Source organism: Mirounga angustirostris, unplaced genomic scaffold (assembly GCF_029215605.1).
Source record: "Mirounga angustirostris isolate CCGP_5_RB_7025 unplaced genomic scaffold, mMirAng1.0.hap1 SCAF_2, whole genome shotgun sequence".
NCBI classification, from domain to species: Eukaryota; Metazoa; Chordata; class Mammalia; order Carnivora; family Phocidae; genus Mirounga; species Mirounga angustirostris.
In genome coordinates this window covers 5,371,274-5,385,315 of record NW_026991710.1, presented here as the reverse complement: position 1 = coordinate 5,385,315, position 14,042 = coordinate 5,371,274, and the positions used below count along the sequence as shown (strand labels likewise).

Genomic DNA, 14,042 nt, shown 5'->3' with positions numbered 1-14,042 from the left:
GAATATTACTCAGCAATCAGAAAGGATGAATACCCAACTTTTACATCAACATGGATGGGACTGAAGGAGATTATGCTAAGTGAAATAAGTCAAGCAGAGAAAGTCAATTATCATATGGTTTCACTTATTTGTGGAACATAAGGAATAGCATGGAGGACATTAGGAGAAGGAAGGGAAAAATGGGGGGGGGGAATTGGAGGGAGAGATGAACCATGAGAGACTATGGACTCTGAGAAACAAACAGGGTTTTAGAGGGGAGGAGGGAGGGGGGATTGGTTAGCCCAGTGATGGGTATTAAGGGGGGCACATACTGCATGGAGCATTGGGTGTTATACGAAAACAATGGATCGTGGATCACCACATCAAAAACCAATGATGTATTTTATGGTGACTAACATAATAAAATTAAAATTTTTGTAGATCCTGAAAGGCAAGGGTCCAACTCCATTCTTTTGTGTGTGTAAATTCAGTTTCCCAAACATCATTTGTTGAAATGACTTTTCTTGCCCCATTAGTCTTTCCACCCTTGTCAAAAATCATTTGACTATCCATGTAAGGGTTTTTCTTAGGCTCTTGATTCTATTCCATTGGTTTATATGTCTGTCTTTATGATGGTACCACACTGTTTTGACTATTGTAGCTTTGTACTAAGTTTTGAAATCAGGAAGTATGGGGCCTCCAGCTTTATTCTTTTTCTTTTCTTTTTTTTTTTTTTTAAGATTTTATTTATTCATCTGAGACACAGAGATAGAGAGAGAGAGAGAATGAACAGGGGGAGAGCAGAGGGAGAGGGAGAAGCAGGCTCCCCGCTGAGCCAGGAGCCCAATGTGGGGCTCGATCCCAGGACCCTGGGATCATGACCTGAGCTGAAGGCAGAGGCTTAACCATCTGAGCCACCCAGGCGCCCCAGCTTTATTCTTTTTCAAGATTTTTTTGATTATTCAGGTTCCTTTGAAATGCCATATGAATTTTAGGATGGGCTTTTCTATTTCTGTAAAAAAAAAAAAATGCCTTTGAGATTTTGACAGCAATTGCACTGAATCTGTGTATCACAGCATTATGAAGTCTTCCAATCCATGTGCACAAGATGACTTTCCATTTATTTGTGTCTTAACCCAGCAGGGTTTTGTAGTTTTCACTGTACAAGTCTTTCACGTCTTAAGTTTATTCCTAATTATTTTATTCTCTTTGATGCTATGGTGAATGAAATTGTTTTCTTAATTTCCTTTTTGGATTGTTCATTGTTAGTGTGTAGAAATGTAACCGATTTTTGTGTGTTGAATTTTTAATACTATTTAAAAATGCTTATATACTAATGTAACATTTTTAAAGAAGGTACAAAATGGGTATTAAGGAGGGCACGTGTTGTGATGAGCACTGTGTGTTATATGCAACTAATGAATCATTGGACATAATAAAACATTTTTAAAAATTGAAAAAATTAATTAATTTTAAAAACTGTATACATAGAAAAATCCCAATTTAATTAGAACAAAAATAACATATATGCACACATGTATATATATAACCTATGAAGAATATCCTCTGGAATTCTGCTGAGTGATTGCTTGATGAGTTTTTTCTTTGTTTCTGTGTTTTCTAAGATCTCTACATGAGCATGTATTACTTATATAACCAGGAAACAACAAAAAGAATAATAAATATTTTTTAAAGGTAGATAAGGCAATGCAGCACTCAGATCCCCCTTCGAGGAAAGACTTGGTGCCCAGCTATGGGCAATGTGGCCTGTAGAGAGCCTCCAGCTTCATGGTCTAGATCAGCTGCAGAGAGCCACCTCACCTGAGGTCATGCCCTTCCTGTAGACAGCCTACACCTGGTAACAGAGCATGGCAGAAGTATAATGGCCAGCCATTTAGCCTGACAGGTGACACTCAGACAGGCAAAGCTTGCTCCAGTGTTCACTGCCAGGTGAGGCTTTGTCAGCCCAGATCACAACTTGCCCAAGTCCTCTTTTGCCCAATCCCACTTCCTCCTTCTTCCCTTCATGGGTGGTCACTGATTGTGTTGGGGGGAGACCCCACAACCACCCCAAGTTCGATGATTCATCAGGAGGATTCACAACACTCAGCCTATAGTCATTCTCACAGCTATGATTTATTACAGGGAGAAGATACAGAGCAAACTCAGCATAGGGAAAAGGCACATGGGGTTAAATCCTGAAGAAAGCAGAAGCAAGCTTCCAGAGTCCTCTCCCAAGGCCATCACACAAGACTTGTTTAGTTCCTCCAGCAATGGGTGTAACAACATGGCAAAGCTCATGACAGACAGTGCCCAGGGCTTTTATCCAGGACTGGTCACTTAGACACCCTCTCCCTAGCATGTACCAAAGTTCCAGACTCCCAGAATGAAAGCAGGCCTTAAAAATAAAATATATTGTTTATAATATATTTATATTTATAATATAATAGCTTCAGCACAGTGAGCCATTCTTATCAGTTTGGGGAATGGTGGCAACTGTCCTGAAATCCAAGTTTGCAGACATTGACCAAGGGCTAACCTTGCAAGCAGGCCTTTCTAAGGAGGGCAATCTCAGGCCAGATATATTAACTCTTTTCTGCATGCTGGTAAACATATTATACTCTAAACTCTGTCTCAGCATCTGCTTCTAGAGAAGCCAATCTACTACTAGTTTAATTAGGAATGACTGTAGATTATGAGAACATTAAATGTATTACTTAGGGGCTAGAAGACAACAAAAGCAGTCCTCATTCCTTTGGTAACAATGAAGGCTGTAGTCAAGGTTAAATTTTTCTCACAGACCAACAAGGCCAACCTGACCCTCAAGAGAGTCAAAGCCAAGTTAAGTCAGAAACAGGAGCTTTGGTCCAGACATTTATTGGAACCTGAATCAAAGAGTAATGCCACATATGACTTTTTCGGCTATTGATCAATCAACCTTGGTCCAAAGATGCTGTTACCAAATACGGTCAGGGAACCAGTTCTGTTCCCATATTTGAATATCCTCCTGATTCTAAATATTACATTTTAATTAACACCAAAATGACACGCAAATTCTCCATATGTGCTGGAAATAGCCCTCTTTGCCCTGATATGTATACCTACTGGATAAGGGAAAAAAACCAATACACTGTATAAACATGAATAGCATTGCACCGAGGATACATTAAAATATTGATGGAAAGGAAACAAAAAATCTGTGTCTAAAGAGAACAAAGGGGATATTGATTAGCAATTTGTTTTCAAGATTCCTCTTTCACAGAAGGCAAGGGCTTTTTTTTTTTTTTTCCAGCTTTAGCAAGAAGAATGGGGAGATACAAGGAATTAATGGCATCTGATCACCAAAAACACACTAGTCCCTAGGCTAGGTGCATGTAATGGGTTTAATTGTGTCTTCCAAAAAGATATGCTGAAGTCTTAACCCCCAGTACCTATAAATGTGACCATATTTGGAAATAAGGTCTTTGCAAATGTAATCAGATTGAGTTCATATTGGATTAGGGTGGGCCCTAAATCTAATGAATGTTCCTTATAAAGACAGGGAAATGTGGAGACAGATTCACACAGAGAGGCCCATGTGGCCATGGAGGCAGAGATTGGAGTGATGTAGGTACAACCAAGGAAGGATTTCCAGGAGCCACCAGAAGCTAGGAAGAGGCAAGGCTTCTTCTCTAAAGCCATCAAAGGGAGCACAGCTCTGCCAACACCTTAATTTCAGACCTCTAGCCTTCAGAACTGTGACGGAATAAGATTCTGTTATTCTAAGCTCCTCAGTTTGTGATTATTTGTTAGGGCAGCCCCAGAAAACTAATATGGTATGATATATGCTTTGCATCATTCAATCTTCAGCAATCCTGTGGGGTATGTATTATCTCCATTCTATTGATAGGTAAATGTAGATGGAAAGAGATTAAATAATCAAAGTCCATAACTAAAAAACCAGAGCTAGCCCTGTTTGACTCCAAAGTCCATGCTCTCCACCCATTAGATCACACTGCTTTTATCCAGGGAGTTGTGCGGTTTTTCTAAAAACATTTTTAGTCCCAACCTCCCACACCATGGTAGAAGTTACCTGCCTGATTGATGAGAACCAGAAACAAAGACTAGGACAGAATTATATGCAGGCAGGGTCCCACTGTACTGTAAAAGGTAGAAACAGATCTTTCTATCTCCTTCTGTCGGTCTTCTCCTTTCCTACTTCATGAAGTAGAACTGGTCAACTGGGTCAGGCCACCATGCTTGTCTTCTTCTTACCACCTCCATCTTCTCTGAATCTCCACCTGAAGTCTTGCCCTCCTTTGGCCATTCACATGGCCAAGAGAATTTGAAGAGTAGAGGCGATGTGGCAGGTCATGGGAACAGGACCTGACACCGATGCAGGAATGAATGCCTGTTATCTAGGAAAAGGGCAAAGGTAGGGCAAGCTCTACAGATCCCGCCATCTTTCTCCCTTCTCTCTTGCAATCCCTACTTTCTGCTACCAAGTGATAAGTGCATGTAGGTAGAGATTGCCTGCTAGGGGCAGGTCCACTCACAACTCCCACTTTCTTCTTTCAATCCTCAGTATCAGTGTTGCTAAATTAAGCTAGGTCTTGCTCACCTGACCTGCCCAAAATGCCTCTGCTCTTCAAATTTCCTCCTCCATGTAAATGGCCAAAGGAGAGTAAGATCTTAAGATGTAGCTTTATGGGAAGAGGGAGGCTCCATATAATCACTACCACCTTTGTCATCATCATCACTTTCACCATGATCATCACCATAATGACTATCATCATCCTCACCATCACATCACCATCATCACCATCACTATCATCATCACCATCATCCTCATCATCACCATCATCATCACCACCACCATCATCATAGCTGACATGTACTGAGCAGACACTAAGTGCCAGAGTGGTTCCAAGTGCTTTACATGCATTAATCCATTTAATTCTCACAATACCATAAAATGGGCACTGTTTTAGTCTACATTTTACAAATTAGAATGCAAAAGTACTAAGAAGTTAAATAAATGGCCCAAGATCACAGAGCTAGTCAATAGTGAACGTGGGATTCACACCCAGCAGTTCGGGCTAGTAGCCCTCATACCACAGCTGCCTCTCTGGGGCTCGGGCTCTGGCCTGGCCTTTTACCAGGAGCCCTGCACTGGGTCATCAGGGTCTTGGGCCACTGTGAACAGTGATTCCTATTCTGAGTATACAGCTCACTCTGCTGGACTGACTGGTAGGGCAGGATTTTAAAAATCTCCCAGTGTCTGGCCAAAAGTTTTTACAATCCATTCCTCAAAACTATTCTTAACCATCAATATCTTTATTGAACTTCTGCCAGAGGCCAGGCCTTACTCCTTTTTTAGTCTTTGGAACAATACTTTAAACTCAGAATTCTTATATCCATTTCATATGTGCAGAAACAAAGCTTTGCTATAACTGTGTTTGATAAAACTCTGTATTTAAGTGGAGAGTTTCCTGAAACTCTCTCTTTAAGTGGGCTACCAGGGTTAACTCTGCACTTGGATGTGGTGGTAAACTTTCTTGACATCTAGTTTATTCAGTGAGCCCAGGGCTGCGTGCTGGAAGGACAAGGGGGTATTTTAGAAAGTTAAATCTAGCTACTTCGTGACATCAGCCTGGAGGAGGACAAACTGGATGTGACAGCTAAGGAAGAGAGGATGAGGACATGAAACAAGGCTGCAGAAAGCAGTAGAACATGCTAGTAAAGACTGAGGCTCTACTTGGGGGTTCAGCTCTCAGCTCTACCCCCTATCACACCGTGGGACCCTGGGCCTCCCCTTCTATAAGCTGCAATTTCCCATCTGTAAAATGAGGATTAAAATAGTGCCTATGGTTCCTTGCTAAGTTAAACACAGAATTACCATACAACCCAGTAATCTGGTCCTGGGTGTATACTCCAAAGAACAGAAAACAGGTGTTCAAATAAAAATCTGTACCTGAATCTTCACAGGGGCACTATTCACAATAGCCAGAAGATGGGGCAAGCCCAGAGGTCCACCACCTGATGAAGAGATAAAGAAAATGTGGTCCACCCATACAAGGAATAAGATTCAGCCATAAAAAGGAATGAAGTACCAATAAACGTGACGACATGGATGGACCTCAAAAATATCATGCTAAGGAAAGAAGCTGGACACAAAAGGCCACATTGCATTACATGAAATGGCCGGAACAGGCAAATCTATAGAGACAGAAGGCAAATTAGTGGTTGCCAGAGACTGAGGGTGGAGGGGAGAATGGAGAGCAACTACTCAATGGGAAGAGAGTTCCCTTTTGGGGTGATGAAAATGTTCCAGACCTAGACAGTGGTGCTGTCTGCTCAACAATGAACATACTAAATGTCAATAATGGTAAATTTCATGTGTGTGTCCTTTACTACACACACAATATAGGGCCTACTAGCTAGGGATGCAGGACACAGAGATCAGTCAGTAAATCTGAGCTATTACTGCTACTTCTGGCAGGCTGGAGGGAAAGGTAGAAATTAGGGGAATATTTAGGTGACAGAGTCCACAGGACACAGTGACTGAGCATGGAACGAATGTGTGGGATGCCAGAGATAGGGGCCAAAAATGTCCCTGGATGTCTCACTTGGGAGGCTGGGTGCTGGTGAGGCCCACGACCACAGGTACAGGTGCAGAAATTTAAGCACTTAGAGCACTAGAAATCAGCCCTGAGTTAATCATACTTTTGAGATTTCCTCCAGAAATCTTGCAGCCAAATTTCACTGATAATTATTATAAGTACAGATTTCAAAGAGCCTATTTACCATAAACTTCATTAACGAAAGAATAAGGAAAGAGAAGCGGCTCAGTGATCCCAGCCTCCTCATCCCCAGGCCCTAACTTTCCCGCTTGTCTCTGACAAAGAATCATGTGCTATTACCATGTCTTTAATCATATATTAGGTGAGAGCAGATTCCTTTGATGAGTTCTATCACTGCATTTATGAAGAGCAATGCTGGACCAAAAAAAAAAAAAAAAAAAATCTTTCAAAAGGAATGCTTTCAATGCTTATAATCCAACAGCAAATTATAAAAGCATGAGGAGGAGTTGTTTATACAGTTTGACTTCAATTACGTAATAAATAAATTCATAGACTTATAGAAGCAAGAAGCCAACATGTTAACAATGGTCCTCCAGTGGTGGGATTATGAGGTAATGTTATTTTATTTTTCCAACTTTCTCTGTGTCTGCGTAATATAGAGGAGGCATTTACTCTAAATGTCCACAATGGACATATATTAAATCCTACCCACCTACCCCCAAAAGACAGAAAAAGTTTGGAGAAAAGAGAAGACCATACAGAATTTCTCTGGAAGGGATTTCAGCAGTAATTTAGTTGAAATCCTTCACTCTGAGCTAAAGATCCAAGAAGCAGAGGGGGTCAGTGACTTGTGGACTTTTGTCCCACAGCCCTTGAGGGCAGAGCCTCTGGGCTTCCCAGCTGGCAATGCTGAAAAGAGTGAGAGTTTAGGAGTAATCACTGGTAGAGGGAATCACATTTATTAATGTAGCTTTGCTAAGGTACCAGTCTCGTGAAGAAGTGGATTTGAGAACAAATTGCCCAGCATGACTCTCCGTTAACATAGTCATCAAGCTTCAGGACCCTGGCCAGTTCCCACAGCCTCTCCAGACCTGATTTTTTTTTTCACTCTCAAAGGAGAAAGTGAAACTAAATCATCTGTAAAGTCTCTTCCAGGGCAAAAATTCTATTCTGATGTCACAAAAATGTATTAAATGCCAACCAGGAAACTAATCTCAATGTCACAGACTGACAAGGCTTATCAGATGTCCCAATGTCGTGGGATCCCAGCCAAGGGTGTTACCAGCACGCCTGGAGAAGGTTTAGGAATCAGAGGTGCGGAAGTTGGTCAAGCTCCTGCAGGATGTTGTCCAAAGCACAGGTAAGAAAAGAACAGCATATGCAAAACAGTGTGCAGTGTGGAAAACACAGGGACCCAGCAGCACCAGGAGATAGCAGCGGCCAACTTTTCTGATGGTTCCTGAATATTAACCTGAGGTAACTGGGCTTAATCCAGTAGGCAATAGGGAGTCCCTCCAGAAAGGGAAAAGCAAGCAGGTTTGTGTTTTAGAAAGATCACTACAGTGACGACGATGGGCTAGAGGAGAGTAGGGCTGGACAAGTAGGAGGCTGGTGCAGTGATCCATACAAGAGGTGACACAGGGAAGGTAGACGTGATGATGTGTGATTGCACACCTCCCATCTTCTGAGTGCAAGTCAACGAGCCATGAGATTCTGCGCAGTTACACGCTCCCTCTACTGTGCTCAAGGGTACACACTGTAAATTTCTGTGTTTGAGAAATTCTCATGTCGCATAGCTATCTAATGACACTTTCTTTTTGTTATTAATAGAAGCTCTTTATATATCAAAGACGTCAATCCTTTTTTATGTCTGTTACAAGTATTTTCCCAAATTTGTCACTTACCTTTCTTAATGTTGTTTTTAAATGTCAAGTTTTCAACTATTTGTGTACTCAAAGCCATGGTTTTCCTTCGTGGTTTTCTTCATATCATGCGATACTGACCTATATTTACCTTTTAGAAATTGTTTTACCGAGATTTTAATCTGATGAGGGAATGCATCTTTATTTTTCTTCCAAAAGATCCAGCCAGTTGCCCATAAATTTATGAGTGATACATTCTTTTCCCACTGATTTGAAATACCATTTTATTATATGGACATCTGTGTACATTCTCTATTCTGTCCCATTGGTCTGGCTTTTCTTGAGTTGCATACTGTATTAATGTAGCTTTATAATTCTTTAATATCTCCTAGGGCAAACCCTCCCACATTACTCTTCATTGTCACAATGTTCTCATCTAGTTTCAGAAATTTATGTTTTCAGGTGAAACTCTGATTAATTTGATCACCTATCTCCCCCCAAATCCTATTAAAATTATTATTGGAACTGCATTCTACATGAATTTGGGAGATGTAACAGTTGGTTTAAATGTCTCTCTCTTGATTAGATCCAAGATCCTTGTTCTCCGGGTCCCTGCCCTGGCGCCCAGCCCTTTCGAGGGCATATGGGATCAACACAAGAAGTTGTGGGGAGCTCCAACACAACCTGAACACCAATGTCCAGCACGTACGGTGTGATCTTTTTTTCCTCCCAGACTCTTCATGCAGCAGACAGAAAGGGCAAGAGGACTTCGTGATACAAAATGGGAAGCAATTTCCTGGGGCCTTGCCTTCCTTGGCTGACACCTGCCAGTTTCACCCTCAGGAATGTAACAGAAAACAAAGGAGCTGATGGATGGGGGTCATGATTCATGATTATCACAAAACACCCACAGAGGGGTGGTGTCTGCACGTGCATATAATAATAATAATAGCAAAGACAGCGGCTGACGTTTACTGAGCACTTAGAAAACGCCAGGCACTGTGCTGAGTGCTTTACACATATCAATCCATTTACTTTGACGACCACCCTAGGAAGTGGGTACTATTATCACTAATTTCACAGCTAGGACACTGAGGCTCAGGGAGGTAAGGAACATACTTGCAGTCACATACAATCAGTGGGCAGGCAAGGATTCAAAGCTAGGCCTTTGGTCCAAGAACTTGCTGTCCCCACAACACTGTAAGGCCATCACATTTATATACCTCATCTTCCCGCTCAGTGGTGATCTCCCTGAACGTGGTCCACAGCGCAGGGTCACCTGGACCAGGGGCTGTAGGGCTGAAATCCAACCCAGTTCTCCATTGCCAAACTGTGCGTCCAGAGGTCCGCGCCCCAGAGCAGGTACCTACTCCTGTTGCCCTTGAAGACAATGTGTGGGCGGGAGGCTGCCCTGAAGACCAGGGTGTGGCCCATCTCCAACCACAAGAGAGGGCCTGGGGCATGGGGGAAGGGCTCATAAATATCAATTAAGTGAACGTTCTCTGACTTCTATTACAACCACGCAGCAACCAGACACCTACCCCACCTCGAAGCAATCACCGGCATTAATGACAATCAATAATCAGCTCAGTCAAAGGATATTTACCTATTGAGTACCACTCAGAATGTAAGGCACAGAACGGGGCACAAGGATGAAGCGGACATGGCCCCACCCTCCAGGAGGGCACAGACCAGCCAGGAGGATAGCTGCCACCTGTCTTCCTGAGTCCCCCGCCCTCCCCCCACCATAAATCCTCCCTTTGTTATAGCCAGACCTGGATTTTGTTTCCATCTCTTTGGGGCAGAGATTCAGCTCCCCAGGAGGTGGTGTGGCCCACTGCCCAACAACAGGGCTCTGGAGCCAAAGTGCCTGTGTTCAAATCCTGGTTCCAACCCCTATGAGGGAAGCACACACACAGCACGCCCAAGACTGCTATCCTCTGAGAGGCCAGCATGCAAGGCGGGGCCTTGGCTGGCATCTAGAAACTTGGATTTCGGGAGGGTTCCCACCATTCCCTGATAAGAGTGGCTCACTGCACCTAAGCTGTCGTGCAAACAACGTAGTTTACACTGAACACACTGCTCCCAGGAGTCTGGAACCCTGGTATGTGCCACGCAGAAGATGCCGTGTGCCCAGCCCCCAGTAAAAACCCTGGTGCTGGTCTCTGATGAGCTGTGCTGTCACACTCACTGCTGGACAACTCTGTGCATCCTGTGTGACTCCCACCGGGAGAGGACTCTGGAAGCTGAGGCCTGATGTCTTGCAGACTTCGCCCCGTGCACCTCTGCCCTTTGCTGATTTTACTCTGCATCCTTCTCAGTAATAAATCAGCCATGAGTATGACTATACATGGAGTCCTGTGTGTCCTCCTAGTCAATCACTGAGCCTGGGAGTGGTGCTGGGAATCCTGACACACTAGCTGGGTGACCTCGGGCAAATTACTTGGCCTGTGGGTGCCTTGGTTTCCCCATCTATGAAATGAAGGTGATTTAAAAATAGAATCTACCCCCAGGATTGCAGTGAAGACCACACAATTCAGCGTATGTCAATTGCTTAATGTCTGGCCCCAGCAGGTGCTGAAGCAATGCAAAGTGCGCTCACAAGGTGAAGAAACACCTTCTTGCCCAGATGGAGGGGCCATCCAGGCAACCACCCCGACAGCCTCTGGCTACACTGGGGGACCCCACACTGCACGGTGGTCTGCGCTCCCAAGGCCAGCAGTCGCCCCCTCCCTTTGGCTCTGAGGACAGCCAGACACCAACACACCAGAGGCAGAAAAAGACACACTGGGGGGCACCAGGGGGCCGTCCAGCTCAAGTCTTCGCTCTTACCTTTATCTTTTCTTCTGCTGTTATGGTGAAAAGGGCTTTTAGCTGGGTTCTGTTCTAGAAGAAGAAAAGAGAAAAGAAGACACTTTTGTCAACAGGTGTTGGGGCCTGACACAGAGGGTATCATTTTGTGTATCTGCAACCCGCGGTGTCTGGAGCTGCAGTAGGCCTTTGACTGTTGGGGGCCGGGGCTTGTGGGGGTCTCAAAGTCCCTCCAGGGGGTAAGGTCTGTGGACTTGCAGGGCCTCCTTCTCTCCTGGACGCTTGTGTGGATCCAAACACCAGTTTCCCTAATTGGCGAGAAAGCATGGGCCATGTGCCCTCTGGTGAAACGCCGGGGTTTGGGGTCAGCCAGACGGGGGCTGAGGATGGACTCCAAAGCTCAGCAGCTACTCGACAGAGCAGCCAACCGCTCGACCTTTCTGGCATGCTTCTTTCAGGAAAGGTGCAGACCACAGCGAGCGGGGGCTCTGCTGAGGCCACCTCCCAATGTGATGTGCCCCTCCCCTAAGTCCCAGTGCCCCATGGGTCTGTTCCTCCTGCTTTCAAACTTCCTCTGCTCTATGGGAAATGGAAGAGTGTTAGGCCAGCTATCTGTCCAAGCACGCAAGAAGATGCCCCGCAAGAACACACATCGTCCCAGGGACGCAGGCAGAAGATCTGACAACTGAAAGGCAGTACGATGCCGTGGTTAGAGCCGGCCTGCCTGGGCTCACACCTGGCCCCATCACTCACCAGCAGTCTGACTTCAGGCAAGGCATTGACTTCTCTGTGCCTCCGTTTTCCCATCTGTAAAATGGGAATCCTATTCAACTCAGTACGGTTGCTGTGAGGATTAAATTAGCTAATCTAGAGTCTGGAAGTGTGCCTGGCACAGGGAGTGAGCCCTGAAAGTGTTCCTGCTGTCGGCCGTAGTCGGTGGTGGCCGTGGTGGTGTCCGTGTGTATAACCCGGCCTCGAGGCTTGGAGCGTGAAGTCCAGTGAGTGAGGCAACCCCTGTTCATTCCAACCCGGCCGCGGTCCATCCAAGGTGGAGCCCCGACCCGTGCCCCAGAGTTCTTACCATAACAGCGCTAGGGCAGCCCAAACCCATCATGGGCCAGCGGGACACCCTAGTGGAGGCTTCGAAAGGAAATAAAAACACCACAGGGCCCTTGTTTAGGGAGAAAAGGGAATTTTTTAAAAATATGAGTCTTTAAAGAAAAGACACGTATGAAGCAATCACCTGTCCCCTCCCATTTCTGGATTGTGTCTGTTTGGGGGTATTCACGATGCCCTATGAGTTTCGGGGTCCGGACCCAGACGCCCGAGGCTGCATTCAGAAGCCCACGTTCGATCAGGTTGTTCTATTCCCTTCTCTACCCCCGGGCCCCTCCTCCCTGTGTTTTCTGACACCCGAGGTCTAAGCAGAGAGAAGCTGCAAGTGTGCTATGAAGCTTGACCTCATCTCTTTGCAAACCGTAAATCCTCACCCCTGTGCTTACTACAGAAACTTCAAGGCTTGCGAAACATGCTTTAGATCACGGCCTGAAATCAGAAAATGCTGGCCAAGTGAAATCCAGGGATGGCTATGTGAGGTGAGCAGGATGTTTCCATAATATATTGTAAGAAACTGGACATGATTGCTCTAGGTCTTTCCCTCTGGACTATCCATCGCGTGGGGCCTATTTTATCCAACCCTGTATGAATCTGGGGTACGCGTGCGTGTTTGAGAAAGCAGCCTCCAGACCCAGACACGATGCATGTCTGACAGTACCACCTCCGGCTAGACAATTCGTGAGCAGGAATGACAGCCTTCCCCCACCCCCACCTGCCGGGGATGTGTTCCCAGGCCCCCAGAGGATGCCTGAAACCACAGACAGTCCCGAACCTTAGACACGCCGTTCTGTACTATACATACATCCAGTTAAACTGATGAGTTAGGCACAGTAAGAGACTGAGGACAATAACTAAAAATAAAACAGAACAATTTTAACAGTGCACCGTGGTAAAAGCTGTGTGAATGCTCTCTCACTCCCCCTTCTGTTCGTGATGATCTGCGGGACAAAATGCCCCGTGATGAGACCAAGTGAGATGAAGGGCAAAGCATTGTGACATCGCCTGAGGCTGCTATTGACCTTCGGACCACGCATCAGGGGGACCTGTGCTTCCGGCCCACGGCCAGTCACAGGCAGCTGTTACTGTCTCCTCCATTACGCTCATGCAATTCTAAAACGCCAGGAGAAGAGATCTGGGGGGGAATCTTCCTACTCCTCTCATCGTTGGCGTGGGGACACTGAAGCCCAAAGACTCAGCGCTGATTCTGAAACGCAGCTGGGTAGTGGTTCCCAGGTGCTCCCGTGTCAGACGTCACCTCTCTACCGGAAGGACTCCATCCTGGTGGGCCCTTGCCTGTTTAAATAACTGTCACTGTTTCCCCTTTTGTCATATAAGACGTCTTGGGACCGACTGACAAGCAGAGCAAACTACTGTTCTCATGTGCAGACTCAGACTTGGGTCATTTTCAGCCCCACGTACACTTGACCTTCTACAGGTCATGGAGGAAAGCCCCAGTCACCGAGGGACGGTCAAGTCCAACCGGATGAAACAACGTGAGAACCAAGTACAGGAGCTCCTTGTCAACTCCCAGCACGTAATCACTCAGCAAGTACTGGCCTCCCAGGACTCATCTCTCTGGCAGGAACTAGGCTGAGGTGATGCTGCTGGTCGACCAGAGCCGGCACGCAGGCCAGTGAAGCTTGGAACTCTGGGATCTCCAGGAGGGCAGGTGTGCTGTTCATGTTCCATCTGCGGAACATCTGCCCCTGAC

The 14,042-nt window shown here is 45.4% G+C and overlaps 1 protein-coding gene across 7 annotated transcripts in view; it reads right to left on the bottom strand.

The window, feature by feature from the left end:
* Nucleotides 1-14,042, bottom strand: part of EVC2 (EvC ciliary complex subunit 2) — a 128,827-nt gene that overhangs the window by 92,838 nt on the left and 21,947 nt on the right. For all 7 annotated transcript variants that reach the window (XR_010409272.1, XR_010409273.1, XM_064584256.1 and 4 more), the window contains exon 7: nt 11,237-11,290. Coding sequence is in view for 5 of the 7 variants with exons in the window: in XM_064584256.1 (XP_064440326.1) it covers nt 11,237-11,290 (54 nt within the window). In the remaining 2 variants the exon portion in view is untranslated. The remainder of the gene's footprint in view (nt 1-11,236; nt 11,291-14,042) is intronic.